We start from the raw sequence: 19,789 nt of genomic DNA on the forward strand, positions 1-19,789 counted from the left end.
GTGTCCAAAGAACTGACATGTAGTTAAACCCGAGGCAGACTTGGAACTTCAGGGCTCGGACCTTCGCAGGCAGCAGGGAGGGGCCTGGGATCCCCTCAAGGCAGGCCCAGCCAGCTTCTCACGCCTGACGCAGTCGTCCAGCAGGTGTGGTGCCTGCAGTGACCTTGGTGCCTGGTTCAGCTTGACAGCTTGACAGGTGTCAGAGTGTGCCTTGGGGTGAGAGAGTCCAATCGGGTGAGAGCAGGTGTGGCAGCAGCTCACACTGTCAGGGAGGGTGTGCCCAGCATGGCAGGTCACCTGTTGAGACTTGGCAATTTGACATCCTGTTGGGGTGCAGAGTGACAACGGGGGCCCTGCCTTGCAAGTTGCAGCTTGGTAGGAATCTGAGTGTTGAGCCCTGCGTTCTGCGAGGCCTCTGGCTTTGTGGCACAGGGACTTCTTTCTCCAGAGCAGCCCTGCTTCCTGCCCAGAACCAGAGGACAGTGACTCCACTTGCCTGCCCTTTGTAAAGCATTGCTTTCAGAAAGGCCGTGCTCTATTACCAGATTAGGGCTCCTGCAAGAATCAGGCAGAGTGACAAGGCAGGACTCATCCCTGTTCATAGAAGAGAATATGGAGGGTTTGAGGAATGACATAATGTGCTGGAGGCCACCCAGAAAAGCTGGACTTGGTCTAGAGTATCTTTTGATTTTCATAGCTCTTCTTGCCACACCACAGACCTGAAAGTCCCAGTATACTGGGTCTAATTCAGCAAGGACGAGAGACAGAGACAGCCAAATCTGAGGGTCGGGGCTGTGGGGTCCTAGGATTAGCACAAGCTTGCTCTCCTGTGCTAGACCAGAGCTGCTGTCATGGCTGGGGAAGGCTGGGCCCTTTGAAGGCAAGCAGGATTGGTCCTTGTCGTGACCCTCATACCTGAACTCAGTACCAGGCCAGGTGGAGCCTTCTGCCAGTCCTAGGAACACCCTGAACTCCAGGTTCCAGGATGGAGCAGCAGAGTGACTGTGTCACTTGGGCTAGATTTGGAGCAATTGTCTTATCCAGGAGACAACAAGAGATAAGATAAACAGAGCAGCTGGGGCTTGCTTCCTGGCCCGGTGGCCACCTGGCTGGGCTGGGTGGCCCTGAGCTTGTGGCTTTCCCTCCAGGCCTCAGTTTTCTCATCTGTACACTGCATGCGTGGTAGTTGGGTGGCGGTGGGGATCCTCAGGAATTGCTAAGGTCCCTTCTCAAGCTTTGGTCTTTGATCTTGTGATTCAGCGGGAAATGCCCAGACCCAACAGATGAGGTTTGTATCTTGAGCACTAGGTGATGGGGTCTAGTCGGGCCCTTGGCCCCAGGTGACATAGGAAGGGTGAGGCCCTCTGTGGCCATGTCAACAGAAAGTCATCATAGGGAACACCACTAAAGGGAATGGGGAGAAGGCATAGAAAGGGGTGAGGGTGTAAGGCTGGGCACAGCCCTGTGAGAGGTTGCCTGGTAGGGTGGATGTCGGGAGGGGACTGCGGCCACTCTGCTTTCTGGCATTCCCTGCCTCCTGTGCCTGCACTCTTGCTCTGAATCCCTCCCCACCCTCTGATGTGGGCATTGAGATTAGATGTCACTGTTGCCACTGAGAGGCAGCTGTGGCCTGCTTTACACAAGGCTCTGGTGGGGAGACAGGGCAGGGTTGGAGGCAGATCAACAGAGTGGCCTCCAGTGCAAGGCCAAACACCTTTCTCAGGGAGTGGCCAAGGGCAGGGGGAGGGCTCCTGCAGGACCTCCTCTTTTTGAGATGGCCTTCCCACCCGATGGCCCCACCTCTCATTTTTCTCCCTGTCCTTCCCTCAATGTTCTTCTCTTTTCCCAAGGCATCTTTTCTTCCATTTCAGAAGATCTGGTGGCCTGTCCTCCTGAAGCTGGGGTAGCTGGAGGCTGCAGCCAGTGGGGTTTCTCTCCCTTAAACACACACACACATGCACACACGCATATGTGAGCACACGCACATGCTCACACACACATGCACACACACATGTGTGAGCACACACACACACATGCACACACGCATGCATGTGTGAGCACAAGCACACACTCACACATATGCATACACACACATGTACACACACGGGTGTGAGCACACACACATGCACACACACATGCACACACACACAGTGATTTCCTGACTGACATCAGGCTGCCCCTACTCAGAACTGCTTCCTGCATAAGGACTGGGTCCTCTGCAGTGAGAGGTGGAAGGTTTGGGTGTGGCTGGATATCCCCTTTACCATTTGGAACAAACCATTTTTTCCCCTGTGAGGCAATGTCCTGTGGGGACAGGAGCAAGAGCAGAATGCTGGGACTCAGGAGGCAGCCTCTCCCTGGTCCTCAGCCTCCTCATCTTAAAAATGGGAGGTTGATCTAATGGGGCTTCAAGTCAGAAGGGATCTGAGATGTCACTCGGTCTACGGTCCACCCTGTGTGGGAACCCCTGCCCCAGCTGTCCTGGGTGATGGTCACACAGCACCTACTAGAAGCTCTGCAGGAGTCACAGCACCTTACCTTCTAGGGGCTGCTTACTCATTGGAGGATAACAGTGTTAGAACCTGCACTCCCTTATCCTCAATTCTGTGATAATTTATTAAAGGTTCACTCTGGCCAGTGTGCCTCCCAGGGCCACTGGTTGATGAAAGCAGTGCAGCTTCAACGGATTACCCTTAGAGGCCCCAGCCCCATCAGTGGGTGCTTCATCAGGGCAGCCATAACCGCTGTGTGCCCAGGACTGTGCCAAGCTTCAGCTTCCCCACCACCTTAATGAGGTGGCACGTTTGTCCCCATCTTACACGGAGGAGGCTGAGGCTCAAGGGTTGATGGGCCACAGTCATCAGCTTGGAAGTTCTGGAGCAGGTACAAGCCCAGGTGGGCTCTCTGCTTCCAGCCTGAGCTCTCAGGCTCTGCGTCTTTTTCTGAGAAATACCAGCTCTTAGTCACCCTGTCTGTAAAATGGAAATAATTTCACTTGCCTGTTGGATGTATTATAAGGTTTAAGCAAGATAATGCATAGAGAACACTTAATTCTTAGGTGCTGGCACCTAGTTCTGGCTTGTTCAATGGTGACCAACACTCTTATAGTGGACTCTGTCCCTGCATGTTCCCAGCAAGGCTACTGAACCTTCTCTGCTCCTTTTTCTTTGGAACATGGAGTTATAATGCCTGCTCCCCATAAGGGGTGCTTTGGCCACAGTGAAGTCAGTGGTGGAGAGAGGGGCCTCTTCCTCCAGGCACAAGATCTGTGGCTAGGCTGGTGGCTAGCCTGGCCAGCAGGCATCAGGCTTTAAATAGCTCCCCCATCACTCCTCCCAGTCCTGCTTCCCACACATGGTAATTAAGCTCACAACATCTAGTGTAAGCAAATAATAACAAGGGCATTATCTCCCTTTAGTCTGTGTTTTTCCTTGCCTATCATAAAGTAATTAAAATAATGAATGCCTTGTAAAACAATAGGTAAGAGGGCTGGCGAAATAGCATTATCTGCCACATACCTCTTGTGCTGTGAATTACTGATGCAGTTAACCACTGTGACTGGAGGGCCCCCTGCCTCCCAGCCTTTTTCACGTTGATTTCTCCTCTCCAGGGTCTACCAAGGGGCTCTGGAACTTGGGCCCCCAGGACTGAGAAGCAGGGAACTAGCCTTCCAGGTCCCCACGTGGTGGCCAGGGATCAGTTCAGAAACATCCTGGGAGGCATGACTCAAAAGGAAACACTAGAGCCTCAGATGTGAGGACCATCTCCCTGTCCTCCTCTTTTCCCCACCCCTCCACCAATGTCCAGTATTGAAACAAGCAGGTGGTTCTGTCCTTGGGTGAAGGAGGAGGCCAGGAGAGAGCTGGGGGTGAAGATCCGTGTCTCATTTCAGCAGTCACTGAGCCATACCAGGGTGGTCAGGAGCTGTGGTCCCAAAAGTGGGCTCCCAAGGCCAGCAGCATCAGCAGTGCCTGACATCTTGTTTCAAATGTAGATTCTGGGATGGGCCCGGCACACTGTGTTTCAACAAGCCCTCTGGTGTGCTTACGATGCCTGCTCATTTGTGAGAACCATTGCTTTATGGTGTCAGTGGCATGAGACGAAGCAAGGGGTGCTGGGATCATTGCTTGAACCTGTATTTTGTGCTGTTGGGCACTGTTTAATCCTGACAATGCCTGAGGGGCTGGCAGTACTGTCCCCATCTTATGGAAGAGGTTCCACAGCGGTGGGAGAGCTGGATTTTTTCCCTGAATCTACACCTTCAGTTGCCATGGCTGCTCCTGTATCAGGGCCTCCCCCTCCTCCTAAATACCCTCCTGTTCAGAGTCTCACAGGACAGAGGCTCAAGGACCAGGGCAAGACCTAACAGATCCTATCTGAGGCTGGCCTGGGAGGCTTGGGCAGCAGGTCCCACACATGTCAGTGGGCAGTCCCCAAATACATCTGCCCTGTGGCCTCCCCCTCCCAGGTCTTATCTTGGATCATTCTATCTCCGTGGAGCTTAACACATTTGGAAAGAAAATATTAGCATCCAGGGCTGCAGGTCTGGCTTCTCTCTTCCCCAGCTTCCCTGAGCCACAGGCAGCCAGAGGGAGAAAAGGGGGAATTGGGAGCAGCTCCCTGCCTGCCATGGCCAAGTCCCCAAGAGGATGGCTCACCAGTGTGCCCTCCCCACCTGCCTCCCATGTGCCTGACCTCCCTCTGGCTCGCCCCCTTTGTCACTGCAGACAAAGCTTTTCACCTTTCACCTCTGTCTTTGGTTCTTCCCCTTATTCCAAATCACAATGATCCCCAGTGTGACTTTGCCTTGGGAATTAATTCCAGAGTTTTAAATGATGAACATAATTTGCTGGCATCTTTTTAAACATCTTCATCTGCAGTAATAATTGCAGTGGGTGTTTGTGTTGGGGTCCAGTTAAATGTACATTGTTAGATAAATAATGAGTAAAGTTTTAGTATAAGTCTGTCTCAGTTAGTATTTGGAATATACTTACACTAAAAAGTTATTTGTTGTTTATCTGAAATTTAAATTTTACTGGGTATCCCGTATTTTATCTGGCAACACTAAACCTAGCCTCTGTAGCCAATGAGGGGCTGATGCTCATAGCCCTTTCTAGTCATTCATTCATGGTTATTGAGCCAACTCTGTGCAAGACACTGTATTGGGCACCAAGGATGCAGCAGTGGGGGAGGCAGACAGTAAGTGAAAGAAGTAAATGAATTATTAAGTATATTAGAGGTTTTAAGTGCTATGGAGAAAAATAAAGCAGAAAAGTGCTATTGGAAAGAAAGTGTTGCAAATTTAAACAGGTGGCCAGGGAAGACTTCCTTGAAAAGGAGATATTTGAGCAGACTTAAGGGAGCAGGCCATAAGTCTCTGTGGGAGAAGAGTATTCTAGGCAGAACACTCACTGTGTGCAAAGGTTTACAATTTAGGTCACTATGTGGGGCTCAGTTATCTGATGAGATCAGCCTTGTTTCCTCAAGCACATTTTAAGCCACTGAAAGGCTCTGGTGTGGATTTTAGGCACAGCTGGATCCGGGTGTTCAAATGATGACATCAATAGTCTATTACTTTTACTTTTCTCTGTGGTGGCTTCATTCTCAGAGAAGGATGACTTTTCCTATTCTTTCCTGCAAATGTTCCATGCTTGAGTCTTATTGGCTTGACATGGATCATGTGATTATTCATGGCCCAATTGCTGTTGTCAGGGGGTAGAAAGGACTCTACTGTTGGAGCCAATGGCAGGCCATCTGTCCCCCTTTGAACCACATAGACTGACAGGAAGAGATAATAATTTTCCTAAAGGAAAGTGGGGGTGCTGCTGTGAAAAGGCGCAGAGAGGTTAGGTAGGCAAAGACCACAGGACATCTCCCACACTTTTCTCCTCCCTCCTCAGCATGCCCAAATCTTAGACAGGTTGCCTTTCCTCTTGCTTTGGTTTTTTTTTTTCCCCTTTAAAATGGCAGGAGACCAGAACTTTGGGAAGCTGAGGTGGGCAGATCACTTGAGGTCAGGAGTTCAAGAACAGCCTGGCCAACATGGTGAAACCCCGTCTCTACTAAAAATACAACAATTAGCTGAGCGTGGTGGCGCTTGCCTGTAATCCCAGCTACTCAGGAGGCTGAGGCATGAGAATTGCTTGCACGTGGTGGGTGGAGGTTGCAGAGAGCTGAGATCGTGCCACTGCACTCCAGCTTGGGTGACAGAGTGAGACTTCATCTCAAAAAACAAAATAAAATAAAATAAAATAAAATAAAATAATACCATCCTTCTTTGTTTCACTAAGATATTTTAAGAGGAAATAAAGAAAATATTCTTTTTAAAATAAAGACTTTAAAAAATTCAAAGGCATAATTTATCCCTTTTGCTATACTCCTGTACCTTTAAGCCAGTTTCCACCTCAGCTGGGGACCCCTTGGGGCTCTGGCTCTTTATGGGCAGGGCATGTTATTTAAATTCTGTTGTTCCCTATGTCTCAACTCTTGCTCTCTTTGTTGCCAGGAGGCCCAGAAGATTAACAATGGCTCAAGCCAGGCAGATGGCACTCTGAAACCAGTGGATGAAAAAGAGGAGGCAGTGGCCGCCGAGGTCGGCTGGATGACCTCCGTGAAGGACTGGGCGGGGGTGATGATATCCGCCCAGACACTGACTGGCAGAGTCCTGGTGAGTTTCCACCCACTTCTCACACTAGAAGGCCTTTCTCTCTGGGCCAAGATGGCTTTGCTTATGAGACGTGATGTTCCCCAGGGTCTTCTGCAGGAGGCTGGCTATTGGGAGGTGGGGGTGAGCAGCAAGTGCTCCCGCGTGGTCATAGAGGAAAGGCTGGGTTCCTCCTCGTGTACAGTGGTTTGTGGGGGGATTTGCAGGGAGTGGGATTTGCAGAGGAGAAGGGTTGTTGGGAGGATGTAGCACATTTCCTCTGCTAATAAGCACACACACACACACACACACACACACCCTCCATCATCTTGGAGAGGAGAAGAGGGTTAAGAAGACATACCAGAAACTTATGGAAGGGTTACAAATGCAGGGATCCCAAGGAGTGCTGAGTGAGTGTGTGTGTGTGTTTGGTGGCCTTCAGGGGATGTTCTTCTTGTCCTGTGGTAGCCCGTAGGGACCCCCTCTTGGAGCAGTTTCCTAATTTTCTGCAATGTGTGAGCTGGGCCCTGTGCATGGTGGAAATCGGTCATCCTGATGGTGGATGCATCAGCAGCCCACCTGAGGCTGCCTGGCCCTTGTACCCGGAGCTCACTTGTGTGCCCTTTTCTGATGAAGTTGTCTCCTAGGCCCACCTGCAACCAGGGCTGATTCTGCCCCTTCTCTGTGCATTTCCAGTGTCTTTCTGATCTGCTTACATGAAGCTTGGTTTCACTGGCTGACCTCATGAGCCCTTGGTTTTTGTCAAGGATCATTACTGGGACAGGCTTATAGTGACCAACCATCCCAGTTCGCCTGAGACTGAGGGGTACATGAGACATGAGTCTTTCAGTGCAAAAACTGGGAAAGTCCTGGGCAAACAGGGATGAATTGGTCACCATAGCCAGGCCCATGCTCTGGGAAAGCCCTGCCCTGTGGCTTTCTTTCTTGGTTCTGCTCTGGGTCAGGAGTTTCTGTGAGAAGAATGTTGCATTTGGAGTGATTTCTCATTGTGATTCTGGAAGCTGCTTTGTTTGGGGCACCTGTCCTGGCTTGAAGCTAGGGCTCAGTCAAGAGTCATTTTGCTCATAGATGGAAGGAGTAGGGACATCCTGAGACCTGGGTGGCTCAAAGACCAGGCAGGGGCACTGGAAAACAGTCATTATCTCTGAGTCTCACAGCAAAAACTCAGCGAGGAGGTGATTGTAGATGGAGGGAGGTGGTGAGAATTTCACTTCTCAGAATGCTTCTTGGGGAGAACTCAGTGTTATGTGTGGGATCAATATCACACACACTTTTGCAGGAAGGAGTGAGAGAATGAACGTGGTGCTTGAGTAAGGAAAGGTGCTGGCCACACAGCCTTCAAGAAGGACAGGTTCTGTTCACCGAGGGATCTGCTGTGAGCTGTGTGCTGAAAAGTCTGGATATGAAACCATGGCTGATGTCAATTGATGGCAAAATGGAAAGAGGGGACATTTAAAGTTGGAGTTTTGGAGGAGGAGAGAGAAACTGGTGAGGTCAGTGGCTGCTTGGAGGAAGGCAGAGAAGAAGACAATTCAGTCTGGTGTGACCCAGGAGGGACAGTGTCTAGTGGGGACTTGGAGGTGCCTTGCTGTTGGCTGTGCTGTGTAACAGCACCTCTATCTCTCCTCCTGCCTCTTCAATGAAGTCTCCATTGCTCTTTCATGCTTAAAGAGGAGTGGATTCTGCATTGGAAACTTAGAGAGGTTGAATTCTGAGTCTGGGTATTCATGGGGACAAAATGGAGGTAGTGTATTCTATATGTATGGTGGTGATAGTGAATGGGGAGCAGTAGACAGTTTGGTTGCACAAATGTGGCACTTGTTCCTTCCATGTGGCCATTATAGACAGGTCTAATTTTCTTCATCATCATTGCCAAGAGTTACTGAACACTAATTCTGGGCCAAGCATATTTGTTTCAGCTCTGGAGAAAACAAGGAAGGATTCTGACTCTATTGCACCCTGTATGGACGTTATCGAAGGGATGCATGGAGGATAAGTGCTATGAGTACAAACATGGTGTGCACATGTGGGGTGTGGGGAGGGGCTGTAGGGGAAAGTAGGGCTGATCAGAAAAGCCTTCATAGGGAGGAAAGCCTTTGAACTAAAACTCCCATTTCAAGATGAACTGCTTTATGGTGGGAAGATATCAAAAATAAAAACATATCCAAACTTAAACACAAGAAAATGACCCCTAGGTGGGCTGGAATTTGTGAAGAATGCCTAATAAGACAGAATGCATTTGCAGTGAGCTTTTAAGTGTGAGTTAGGATCTTGAGAATCAAAGGAGAGGAAAGCCCTCAAAGTGAGGAGCAGGAAAAGCAGAGAAGGAGCCTGGTGCTCTGGGGAATAGGGGGTGCAGACCCCAAAGTCTGGGGAAGTATCCTGGAGACAACCTGGTGGGGCTTTAAAGGCCATGCTACAGAATTTTTGGGCCGGGCGCAGTGGCTCACGGCTGTAATCCCAGCACTTTGAGAGGCCGAGGTGGGTGGATCACGAGGTCGGGAGATTGAGACCATCCTGGCTAACACGGTGAACCCCCGTCTTTACTAAAAACATAAAAAATTAGCTGGGCATGGTGGCGGGTGCCTGTAGTCCCAGCTACTCCGGAGACTGAGGCAGGAGAATGGTGCGGACCCAGGAGGAGGAGCTTGCAGTGAGCCAAGATCACACCACTGTACTCCAGCCTAGGCGACAGAGCGAGACTTCATCTCAAAAAAAAAAAAAAAAAAAAAAAAGAATTTTTGAGGCAGGGGTGTTGTGCAGAGAGAGCTGGGGGGACAAATAGAGACTGAATGGGTGAGGCTGGAGCTTGGAGGCTATAGGACAAGTTAGGGCAGCGAGCTACTGTTTTAGTGATGGCAAGGGAGCAGATTCCTGCTGTGGTCCTGGTGAGGCACGGTCTGCACTGACACCAAGCAGAAGATGCAGGTAGTCCATGCAGGTGATATTGTGGAATTGGAACTCACAGGGCCAAGCACACCCAGTGGCCACCTTGATACTCTCCTGGCAATCACACTGTTGAACGCCTCTTGTGAGCCAGGCACTGTCCTAGCCTTATATGTTATGATCAGTTTGTAGGGGAAGGACGATGTCGTATTTTTTCCATATCTCCTTATTGCTGTTGTATGGCAGGGGTTCATTACAAGAAAACAGGCCAATCTCATTGGTGAATTCATACAGTTGAAAAAATCAAGATAGAGCAAGGGCAATTATTTGTCTAAAAACATTCAGCTTTGAGTGACAGAGCCAGGCTAGTACCTGCCAGCTCCCTGTCTCCCAGGCTGGTGCTCCTTTTGTGTCATTCCTTCCCAGTCGAAGATAATGCCTTTTCTTTTCTAAGCCACTGCCAGCTGTCACTTTGGCTGTGACATTTTGACATTACCGTCTTTTAGCCAATTTGGTCCTGAGGATGCTTGGCCTGCTTGTTTTAACATTTGCATGTAGAAGCATGGTCCACTCAGGCCTCTCTGCCTGAGCCTGCCCAAGGTGCCAGCTGCTCCCTGAAGGTCTCCTTGTGAAAATCCTGCCCAGGCTGCCGGGGCCATGCCGAGCAAGTGGGACCCGCTGCACAGAGAGCAGGCATCTCAGAGCTCCAGGCGGTATCCTGAGAATAGGCCTGCCCTTTAGGAGCAGGCAGGTCCCTGCATTGAACAAAGAACAGATTTCACAATTAAGTAATGGCGGGCAAGAGAAAGCAGTACTGCCTGTTCAGAACCCAAAGCTGTGTTTGCCTTGAGCCGTCCAAATGTTTATCTCTGCAACAATGGGACCAAAGCAAGACCAGACAGCTGGCTATTCAGTTTCCCTTTTCAATTTTTAATTTGTTTTCCTTGATGCATGCTCAGGAGCTTGGCCTCCTCATCTGGGCCACTATCTCACCTGTCTAATTGTCACAGGTGAGAATCTCGAAGCTGGGACATCATGAATAAGGTCCAGCTGGGGAAGAATTTGCCAATACAACCTCAGAATATCTGTAGGATCTCCCAGACGAGCACATCCGTTATTCGCTAAGTGTTTACTGCTCATCTGTACCTGGCACTGTTCGAGGCACTGGGCATAAAGCAGTGAGCAACAGAGATCCAGGTGTGAATTATGTATATTGATAAACTAGATTTAAGGATGCAGAGCTCAGTTTGAGAAATGACAAATGATAATTGCCATTCACCAGTGCTTTTTATAGTCAACGCCTGGAGCCTGATTATCCACATGATAAAAATTCCTTGACCCCAAGGCTCCAGATCTCAGAATAGCCTGTCTTTGCCTCCTCTCTCACCCTGGCACCTAGGCTCAACTGGCCAAAAACAGCAGGACTGGACAGAGCCTTCTTTTGGAGCACATGGCTGAGGGCTTCTACATTAAAGTCAATGCCAGGCTGTCAAGGGTACTGCTTCCTTTAGTTTTTTTCTTAATTAAACAAATGTTTATTTTCTGATTATAAAAGTCATATGTTTGCTTTTTTTAAAAAAAAATTTTGAAACGTACTGGAAGAAGTGCTGATAAATTCCACTGTGGGATTTGGAATTGGCTCACGTGGAGGGAAATTTGGATATAGCAGTCAATGTCGTTAGGATTTCTCTCAACCATTTGGGTGTCGTTGAGGACTTTGTTCACTGCATCTCCGTTACCCGCTTTATGCACAGACTCATGGGATAAATAGTGTTTTGCTCCAGAGATGGTTGTGGTTTTCCTGGTGAACATCCAATGAACATGCTAAATCGAGAAAGGGATCATGTCTCTCAGTGGTGGCTGCTCAGAGCCAAGTCGGTGGCTTATGGAAAATACAGAGCGGCTCAGGTTTGCGCTCTGTGTCTTTGCACCCCTGCCCTGGCTTGTCTTTGTCATCGCTCCTCTCATTTTCCCTTTGCCCTACTTTTCTTACTCCTATTTGAAATTTACATGTATGCAGTTATGTCAGGTACATACATTTTTGTCAGGTAAATTAAATCCTTCTAAGAATAAGGTGGTTTCTGAATAAAGAGGGCAAGAAACATGGAGTAGGCTTTAGTATAGTTTGGTTGTACTGTATAGAATCATAAGCCAAAATCAATAGGGATAGTCAAGTTCAGGGTTGGTAAGTTTTTCTGTAAAAGGCCAAATAGTAAATATTCTAGGCTTGCAGACCATGTGGCCTCCATGACTCAACCCTGCCTCAGTAGTTTGAAAGCAGCCACAAACAGCCTTGGTGTGACTTTGTTCCAATAAAACTTTATAGAATGGGAGAAAATATTTGTAAACAATGCATTCAACAAGGGCCTGATGTCCAGAATTCACAAGGAACTTAAAAAACTCAACAACAAAAATCACCAAATGACATTTAAAAGTGGGCAAAAGATATGAATAGTCATTTTTCAAAAGAAGACATACGAACGGCCAACAAGCATATGAAAAAAATATTCAACATCTCTAATCATCAGAGACATGCAAATTAAAACCACAATTAGATATCATCTCACCCCGGCCAGAATGGCTATTATTGAAAAGACAAAAAATAACGGATGTTGGTGAGGATGTGGAGAAAAGGGATCACTTATGTGGAAATGTAAATTAATACAACCTGTATGAAAAAGAGTACAGAAATTTCTCAAAGAACTAAAAACAGAACTTCCATTTGATCCAGCATTTCCACTAATTGGTACCTACCTACAGGAAAATAAATCATTATATAAAAAAGATACCTGAACTCCTGTGTTTATCACAACACTACTCACAATAGCAAAGCTATGGAATCAACCTAAGGGTCTATCAATGGATGATTAAATAAAAAAAATTTGTGTGTGTGTATATATATATATACACACACACACACATATATATACACACACGTATATATCACATTATATATGTGTATATATATAACATTTATATATACATAAACTTACACAATAAAATACTATTCGGCCATAAAAAAAGATTGAAATCATGTCTTTTGCAGCAACATGGATGGAACTAGAGACCATTATCTTAAGTGGAACAACTCAGAAACAAAGTCAAATACCACATGTTCTCATGAATAAGTGGGAGCTAAACAGTGTGTACACATAGACAGAGAGTGGAATAGTAGTCAATGGAGACTCAGAATGATGGAAGGGTGGCAGGTGGCGGTGGGTGATGAGAAATTATTTAATGGATGCAAATGCACACTGTTTGGATGATGGTTACACTAAAGCCCAGACTTCACCACTGTGCAAAATATCCATGTAACAAAACTGCACTTGTACCCCTTACATATATACAAATAAACTGTATTTATAGAAATAGAGGGTAGAAAAAACAGTTGACTAGAAGGAATAAGTTCCAGCATGTGATAGTACAATAGGGAGATTATAGTTAACAGTAATTTACTGTACATCTCAAAATAGTAAGAAAAGAATTAGAATGTTTCCAACACAAAGATAAATGTTTGAGGTGATGGTTGTCTGTTACCCTGATCTAATCGTTATACAAAATATTACATGCACCCCCCTAAAATATGTACACTATTATATGTCAATACAACGTTTTAAAAAAAGAAACAGGTGGTGAGCCAGATTTGTTTCACACACCATAGTTTGCTGACTCAGTCTAATTTATCCCCTTGTTTTATACATAAAGAAATTGAAAGGCTGGGGCTGGAGGCGAAGAGATTCTCTAAGGTCGAGTAGCAAGAGTGTCACACTCTTTGTAAGGGGGAGCGTTACAGACTCAGTGATAAACACATAAATGTAAATACAGGCACATGTACATACTCTCACTATCCACATCATCACTTGGTTTCTGCATGTTCATATTCATTTCCATGTTGATCTCACAGCAACTGTCTCCCTAGGGAAACTATGTCCTGTGGCCAAGGACAGCCTCATCTCAACGTGGGAGCGACATCTACACTGCCTGAACTTTACCTCAACCCCCTGACAGATTCAATGTTTTGTATGTCTCTTCAAAGACTGGTCTTGCCAAAATAGCTACCAGCTCCTGAGCAAAGCTAGAGAGAGCCCTTAGAATCACTCTTTGTAGTTACTTTCCCCTTTGTCCTATGCTGTTACATTTGTGTATTGCTCCAGGAAGCTTACACAGCTAATTCTATGAACTGAAAGTATATGCTACTTGCTTGAATGTATACAGGATGATTTATCGATGTAAGAAGAAAGAAAAATATTTATCCCCCTAAATATGCTGCATGTGTGGCATTTTACATTAACGTTATATACATAGCCTGAACTATTTCATCTTTGTCTCCAAAGGCCTGAAAGAAAATATGTGTCAAATATGCCTTTCAAATGGAATAATCCTATTGGTTTAATAGAGTTAAATAGATGTACGTTCACTGGGGTGCTGTTTGCACATGAAATTAGACTGGTTGAACCCAGTGGGAGTACACATGGGCACACACATAATCAAATATATCACATTCATTGCATTCACTACTATTAGGTGCCCTATGGAGCTTGTGACATTTCCCATCAGTATCCTCTACTTTTCTTTCTCAGTGGTGCCTGGTGGCAAATTCACACACTCACTCTCTCTCTCTCTCTCTCTCTCTCTCTCTCTCTCTCTCTCCCTCCCTCCCTCCCTCTCTCCCTTCTCATCTATGCCCCAGCTTTTATTATATTTTTGGCAAGTCTATGTAAAATTCTTACATCATTGGCCAATTCCTTGTGTAACAAAAAGACTAGAGGTTTCACAGGGCTGTACTTTTAGTAAGAATGCCCCATAGTGGATAGATATGTCCTTCTCTCTGCTATTGGGAATCAGTTGGAGTTTTATTTGCATTGTTTTAACACTCCTAAGGGAGGCTTCTGTTTAAAGGAATCATATGATAATTTCCTTCCAGGACTTAATAATGGTTCTGTGTTTCATCCCATGCTTAGATACCGAAATCACATTATGGGTATCAGTCAAAAAGTCAAAGAAGATACCTTCTCTTTTTATTATTAAATATGAAATTTTGTCTTTATCCAATGAAAGATACACTAGATTTGCACTAGATTTGTTATTTGTGACTCAACATCATTTATCCAGATGGGAAAACATAAGTCAGAGAAGTAATTGAATTGAGCAGTCTCCCCTGACAGGTAGTGAGCTGCCTGTTACTAGAAATATTCAAAGAGCAGCAGGATTGCATTTCATGGTGCTGTTGCTGACAGTTGGTTAGACTTTATCCTCATTGCTTTAATTAGGTTCCACAGAACACTAGACCGACGAATTGTTCCCGGATAAAAATGGTTCCCTGGGAACTTGGACAGACTTCATTTCTCATCCCCCTCCTTGAGATTGCCAGTGCATATCAGCATATAAATACTTACAGAAGTCCTGCAGTCAGAAAGCGGAAAGGCTCTGTTTTGCCCAACATTTCCCATTTTCATTTCGCTGCGGAATCCTTTCCCCATGTAATACCTGTGGGCATCACATAGCACTCACTTTGGGAAACATTTAATTAGCCCAGGGATCAGTTAGTTATAGCCTGTGGGACAGTCTGGCTCACTGCCTCTTTTGTGTGGTTCATAAGCTAAGAATGGTTTTTACATTTTTTAATTTTTTTTTTAGAGACAAGGTTTCACTTGATTGCTCAGGCTGGAGTGTATTGGTGCAGTCATAGCTCCCTGCAGCCTCAAACTCTTGGGCTCAAGTGATCCTTCTGCCTCAGCCTCCCTGAGTAGCTGGGATTACAGATGCATGCCACCATGACCTGCTATGTTTTTTTAAAATTTTTTGTACTGATGGGGTTCTGTTGTGTTGCCTAGGCTGGTCTTGAACCCCTGGGCCCAGGCGATCCTCTCACCTTGACCTCCCAAAGTGCTGGGATTTACAGATGTGAGCCACCGTACCTGGCCTTAATGGTTATTTTTTAAAAATCAAAATAAGTATATTTTGTGACATGTGAAACTATATGAAATTCAAATTTCAGTGTCCATAAACAAAGTTTCATTGGAATACAGCCATGCTCACTCATTTACGTATCGTCTGTGGCTGCTTCCGTAACAAGCTACAAAGGCAGAGTTGAGTAGTATCCGGAGTCCAGAACACCCACCAGCCTAAAATAATTACCATCTGTCCCTGTAAAGAAACAATTGCCACTCCCTGTATGCCTGTCAATATTCCTCTTTAAGTGGCCTACAGGACTTGCTCCATAAGTTACCTATGACATAGGTAATAGATAAGATGTAACATCTGTCCCCTTCTCATGGGGACATGTCTACATTAACTTCCCCAAGCTCAACTAAGTACTGCATTAGAGATGGAGAGGCCAGAGCCAGGTGGATCCCCAAGTTCCATAGCAGATTCCTAGCTGGGGTGAACATAGGGATTTCCAGTTTGCAAGGTCAGGAGAATGTGTCAGAGAATTTTGTAGCAGCATCATTCCTTGAGTCTCTCCATCCACCTGCCCACTGCTTCAGCAGCCCCCACACCCCAGGCCCTGCCGGCAGCTCCGAGTCTAAGCCTTACCCCCAAGAGGACCCCTGATCAGGGTCTGCAGGCCAGGCACCTCAGCTCGCAGCAGCTGCTGGTCTGCAGGCCTCGCGCCATGTGCTGGGCTCTCCGGCACGCCCTGTAAAGAGCAGCTGTTAATTTTACTAGCTGGTGTGTTGGCTCCTCTGCCCTCCCCAGGGCTGCTGTGAAAATGAAGGAGAGTTTCAGAAATCAACCCTCAGCTGGCTCCGGAGTGAGGAAGAGCCTCCTGGTCCAGGGACAGCCCACTTGATCCTGGCCACTCATCTCTGGCTCCCAGGCCCTCTGGGCTCTGATGGCAAGTGCTGGCATGCCTTTTTTCCTTCTCCTCTTGTTTCTAGGTGCATGTGGGTGCCTGCTTTGGCCTTCCATCCCATTGTCTGTCTGTCCATCCGTCTATGTCCATTCATCCACCTGTGCGATCCACCGACATTGATTGGTGTTCCCTAGTATACAGAACTGAGCGTAGCACAGGTCAGTGGGGGCCTGGTAAGCAAGCAGAGCACTTGCAGCCTCTGTGCAGTCAGCAGCCAGGATGGCCTCCCTCTGCCGGTCCTGCCTTGTCTCTGTCCTCTCCGCTTCGGTCTCTCTTTTGGGGCCTGGGAGTGAGGAGCCCTGCCCCTTTGTCAGTGCATCGTGATCTGAACTAGAGCTCCTACTCCTTTTTGATCTCCGTCTGGCTGCTTGTGTCTCATTCTCACTTGATTGGAACCAACAAGGAGGATAGGTGGAGCCCACAGCAGCCTCAAAACTCACTCCAGCTCTTGCATTGCCTCTCTCCCTGGGACACCCATCTTGGGAAGGAGCTTCTGTGTGTGGTACAGCTGGGCAGTTGGGAGCCCAGCCTCTGCAGACTCCTGACTCCCAGCTCCGTCTATCTCAGGGGCTTGGCTTTTACTCTGGGCGAGTTGCTTCACTGTCTCATACCTCAGTTTCCTCATCTGCAAAACGGGGACAATAGTAGTCCCTGCCTCTTAATGAGTTAATGCATGTACAATGTTTAGAACAGTGCCTCTGACATGGTTAGTGCTTGATAAGCATGGTTATTATTATTTTTGTTATTGTGTGTATGAGCCCGGTCACCATGTCATGGAGGAAATGGGCTCGTATGGAGGCAGACGGGTCAGGGGGTGGAGAACAAATCCTTTTCTGGAGCATGGGTAGAGCAGCCCTCAAGCTTCCCCAAACCCAGACACCTTCCAAGAGTGCTGAGCAGCTCTGGGCAGGGCCATCTGAAAGGGTCTGAATGCTCCAGGCAAGCCCTGGTTTGGGTCCATCCAGATGATGATGTTTGCTCCATGCACACAATTAATTCAGGCTTGTCCAGGCTGCGTCCTCTTCTCAGCTAGCTTATGCCAGCCTGACTCACCATTGTCAAGTTGGCCAGGAAAGTCTCACTTCATATAGCCTCCCTGAGCTGACTGGAGACTGGAGAACAGGCTGGGCTATCCCTGGAGCTGTACGTTGTGCCGCGTGTGTAACAGGAAGTCCCTTGGCAGGACGAGAGATGAGTCTGATGGAAAAAGGGTCAAGTGCACTTACTGTGGACTCTGTGTCCACTTCTCTCTGGGGTGGGGCGAGGCTGACAGGGCAGGGACAGGCTGGTTTTGGAGGGCACATCCGCACCAGTATTCGGGGAGGTGTGTTTGATGTACATTTTGGCATGTAGTGACCACACATTCATTGAAAGGAGATGGGAAAGTGTGTGAGGTCACCAGAAGATAAAGACCCAGATTCTACTGCACATGTGAGGCAGCTCCTCTGAGCTGTTCCTCCATGTCTTCATCCATTCCTTCAAACATTCTGGAGCACCTGCTCGGGGTCAGATACTGTTCAATGTGCTGGACACATGTTGGTTCATTCAGCAAAAGCTGCAAAGTGCAGTCATCCAAAGTGTCGAAGGTGAAAATGTTACGCTTGCATTTTCTAGAATGATTTGGGGTGGGAAGGTTTCTGAAGTAGGGTTTAGTGATAAGTCAGTGCCTGTGACCCATCTGTCAGTCCCTAGGACAGGCCTGGGAGCTCAAACATTCTAGTCCTGATTGCACATCCTGTGCAGTTCTGTAGCTGAATCCCAGGGGCCTGGGTGAATATATGAGTAGTGGTTTCCCTCCCTCCCCTCCTCCCCCCTCTCCCCCTCCCCCCTCCCTCCCTCCCTCCCTCCCTTCCTTCCTTCTTTCCTCCCCACTGCCCCTCTCCCACCTACCCCACTCCCCTCTCCTCCCTCCATCCTTCCCTCCCTGCCTTCCTCACTTCCTTCCTTCCTTCCTTGCCTCATTCCATTCCTTCCTCCCTCCCAATCCATAAAAGCTGGCGCCCCCTGGAGGCTACTGAGTTGGGCTGGGAGACTTTTCTTACCCAGCTTTTCCCCCAAAGCCTTCAGAGGGTGCTGATGGCTTAGCAGTTCGTTTTTGTCAGAAAAATATCCTTAGATCCTCCATTTCAGCTGCGAGAAAGTTTGTTTAGCAGGGAGACTCAAAAATAGAGATGATGATGACAAAGTCATCAGCCTTTGTTGTTGCAGGGGAGCGCATGCTTGGAAAGTCACACTCGGGACCACACGCAAGCTGATGCTTCCAAGTTTAGTTTACGAGGCTATGTTTAGGAGGAGGCAGACTGACTCGTGCCTACGGGCCCCAAACAGTCCAATTTGGTGCACTAGAAGCCTCATTTTTAGACTCTGGGTCCAGAGTGAGACTTTTTCCAGAGGGGGAAAAAAAAAAAAAACTACTTCGGGGAAATGACAACAACAGAAAGCCACCATTTGCCCTAAAATTTTTATTGTAAAAACTATTCCCTCCTGTTTGAGTAGTGAGGGATCTAGGACACAACAGTGGCTTTTCTGCCTTTCTTAAGGAATTAGGGCACATGGAAACTCAATTAAATGTACCCAAGCCTCTTAAACACCAAAGCTATCTTTTTGCTCATCCAGTTAATTTTAGTTCATGAAATTGGCCTTGTGCTGACATGATGGAGACAGAGTGAAGGTGGGAAGCCAGGGGCCTCTGTGAGTACAAGCTTGCTTCTCTATTCACAAGCCTTCAAGGGCACACATTCTTCCCTGGGGCATCAAGGGGGACCATTAAACCTGTTTGCGCCACAGTGCCTGGGAGAGCAAACTTCTTGGCCTTCCTTGTTTCCTGGAGGTTGGTTTATTCGGAAGGTAGATGGACTGGGCATATTGGTTACCCTGGCAGGAGCACCCCAGGATTCAGTAGGTTAATGAGAAGGATTGAGAAACCATCACCTTCCTAGAACTGTTCCCAGACTTTTAGCAAACAGGCTGAATTTTGACGTTTTTCCCATTTTTCTTTTTAATCCTCTCTCCCCGTACCTTTTGTGGCTTTTGGTAAAATGGCTGACCTAAGGGAAACGGGACAGTTCATTGAAAAGGAGAGTGAAAGTAAAGACCCCTTTCCCACACCACCTTTCCTCAGATGCAGCCTTTGCTTACACTAAAAATAGCTTGAAACAGAGGCTGAATCACAAAAAAGGTCGCATTTCAGGGGACAGAGGCTGCCAGCTCCCTGGCTGTTGCAGAACTCTGTTGGGTTTGTTAGTGTCTGAGCCCCAACTTGCCCAGGAAGGCGTGGGGTTTGGAAGTGTACTGGGAGAGGTTCAAAACATTCTTTTTGTTTCTAGAGCAAGAGCCTGGTTGTGTCTGCCTTGGTTGGAGAGTCTGTCCAGAGCTAATTATAT

General features: G+C 47.4%; 1 protein-coding gene across 26 annotated transcripts in view; it reads left to right on the plus strand.

Annotated features, from left to right (window-relative positions):
- KCNMA1 (potassium calcium-activated channel subfamily M alpha 1) overlaps nt 1–19,789 on the plus strand; it is a 759,311-nt gene that overhangs the window by 223,669 nt on the left and 515,853 nt on the right. For all 26 annotated transcript variants that reach the window (XR_012417753.1, XM_065520852.2, XM_065520843.2 and 23 more), the window contains exon 2: nt 6,506–6,667. Coding sequence is in view for 25 of the 26 variants with exons in the window: in XM_065520852.2 (XP_065376924.1) it covers nt 6,506–6,667 (162 nt within the window). In the remaining variant the exon portion in view is untranslated. The remainder of the gene's footprint in view (nt 1–6,505; nt 6,668–19,789) is intronic.

The sequence above is a fragment of the Macaca fascicularis genome, chromosome 9 (assembly GCF_037993035.2).
Source record: "Macaca fascicularis isolate 582-1 chromosome 9, T2T-MFA8v1.1".
NCBI lineage: Eukaryota > Metazoa > Chordata > Mammalia > Primates > Cercopithecidae > Macaca > Macaca fascicularis.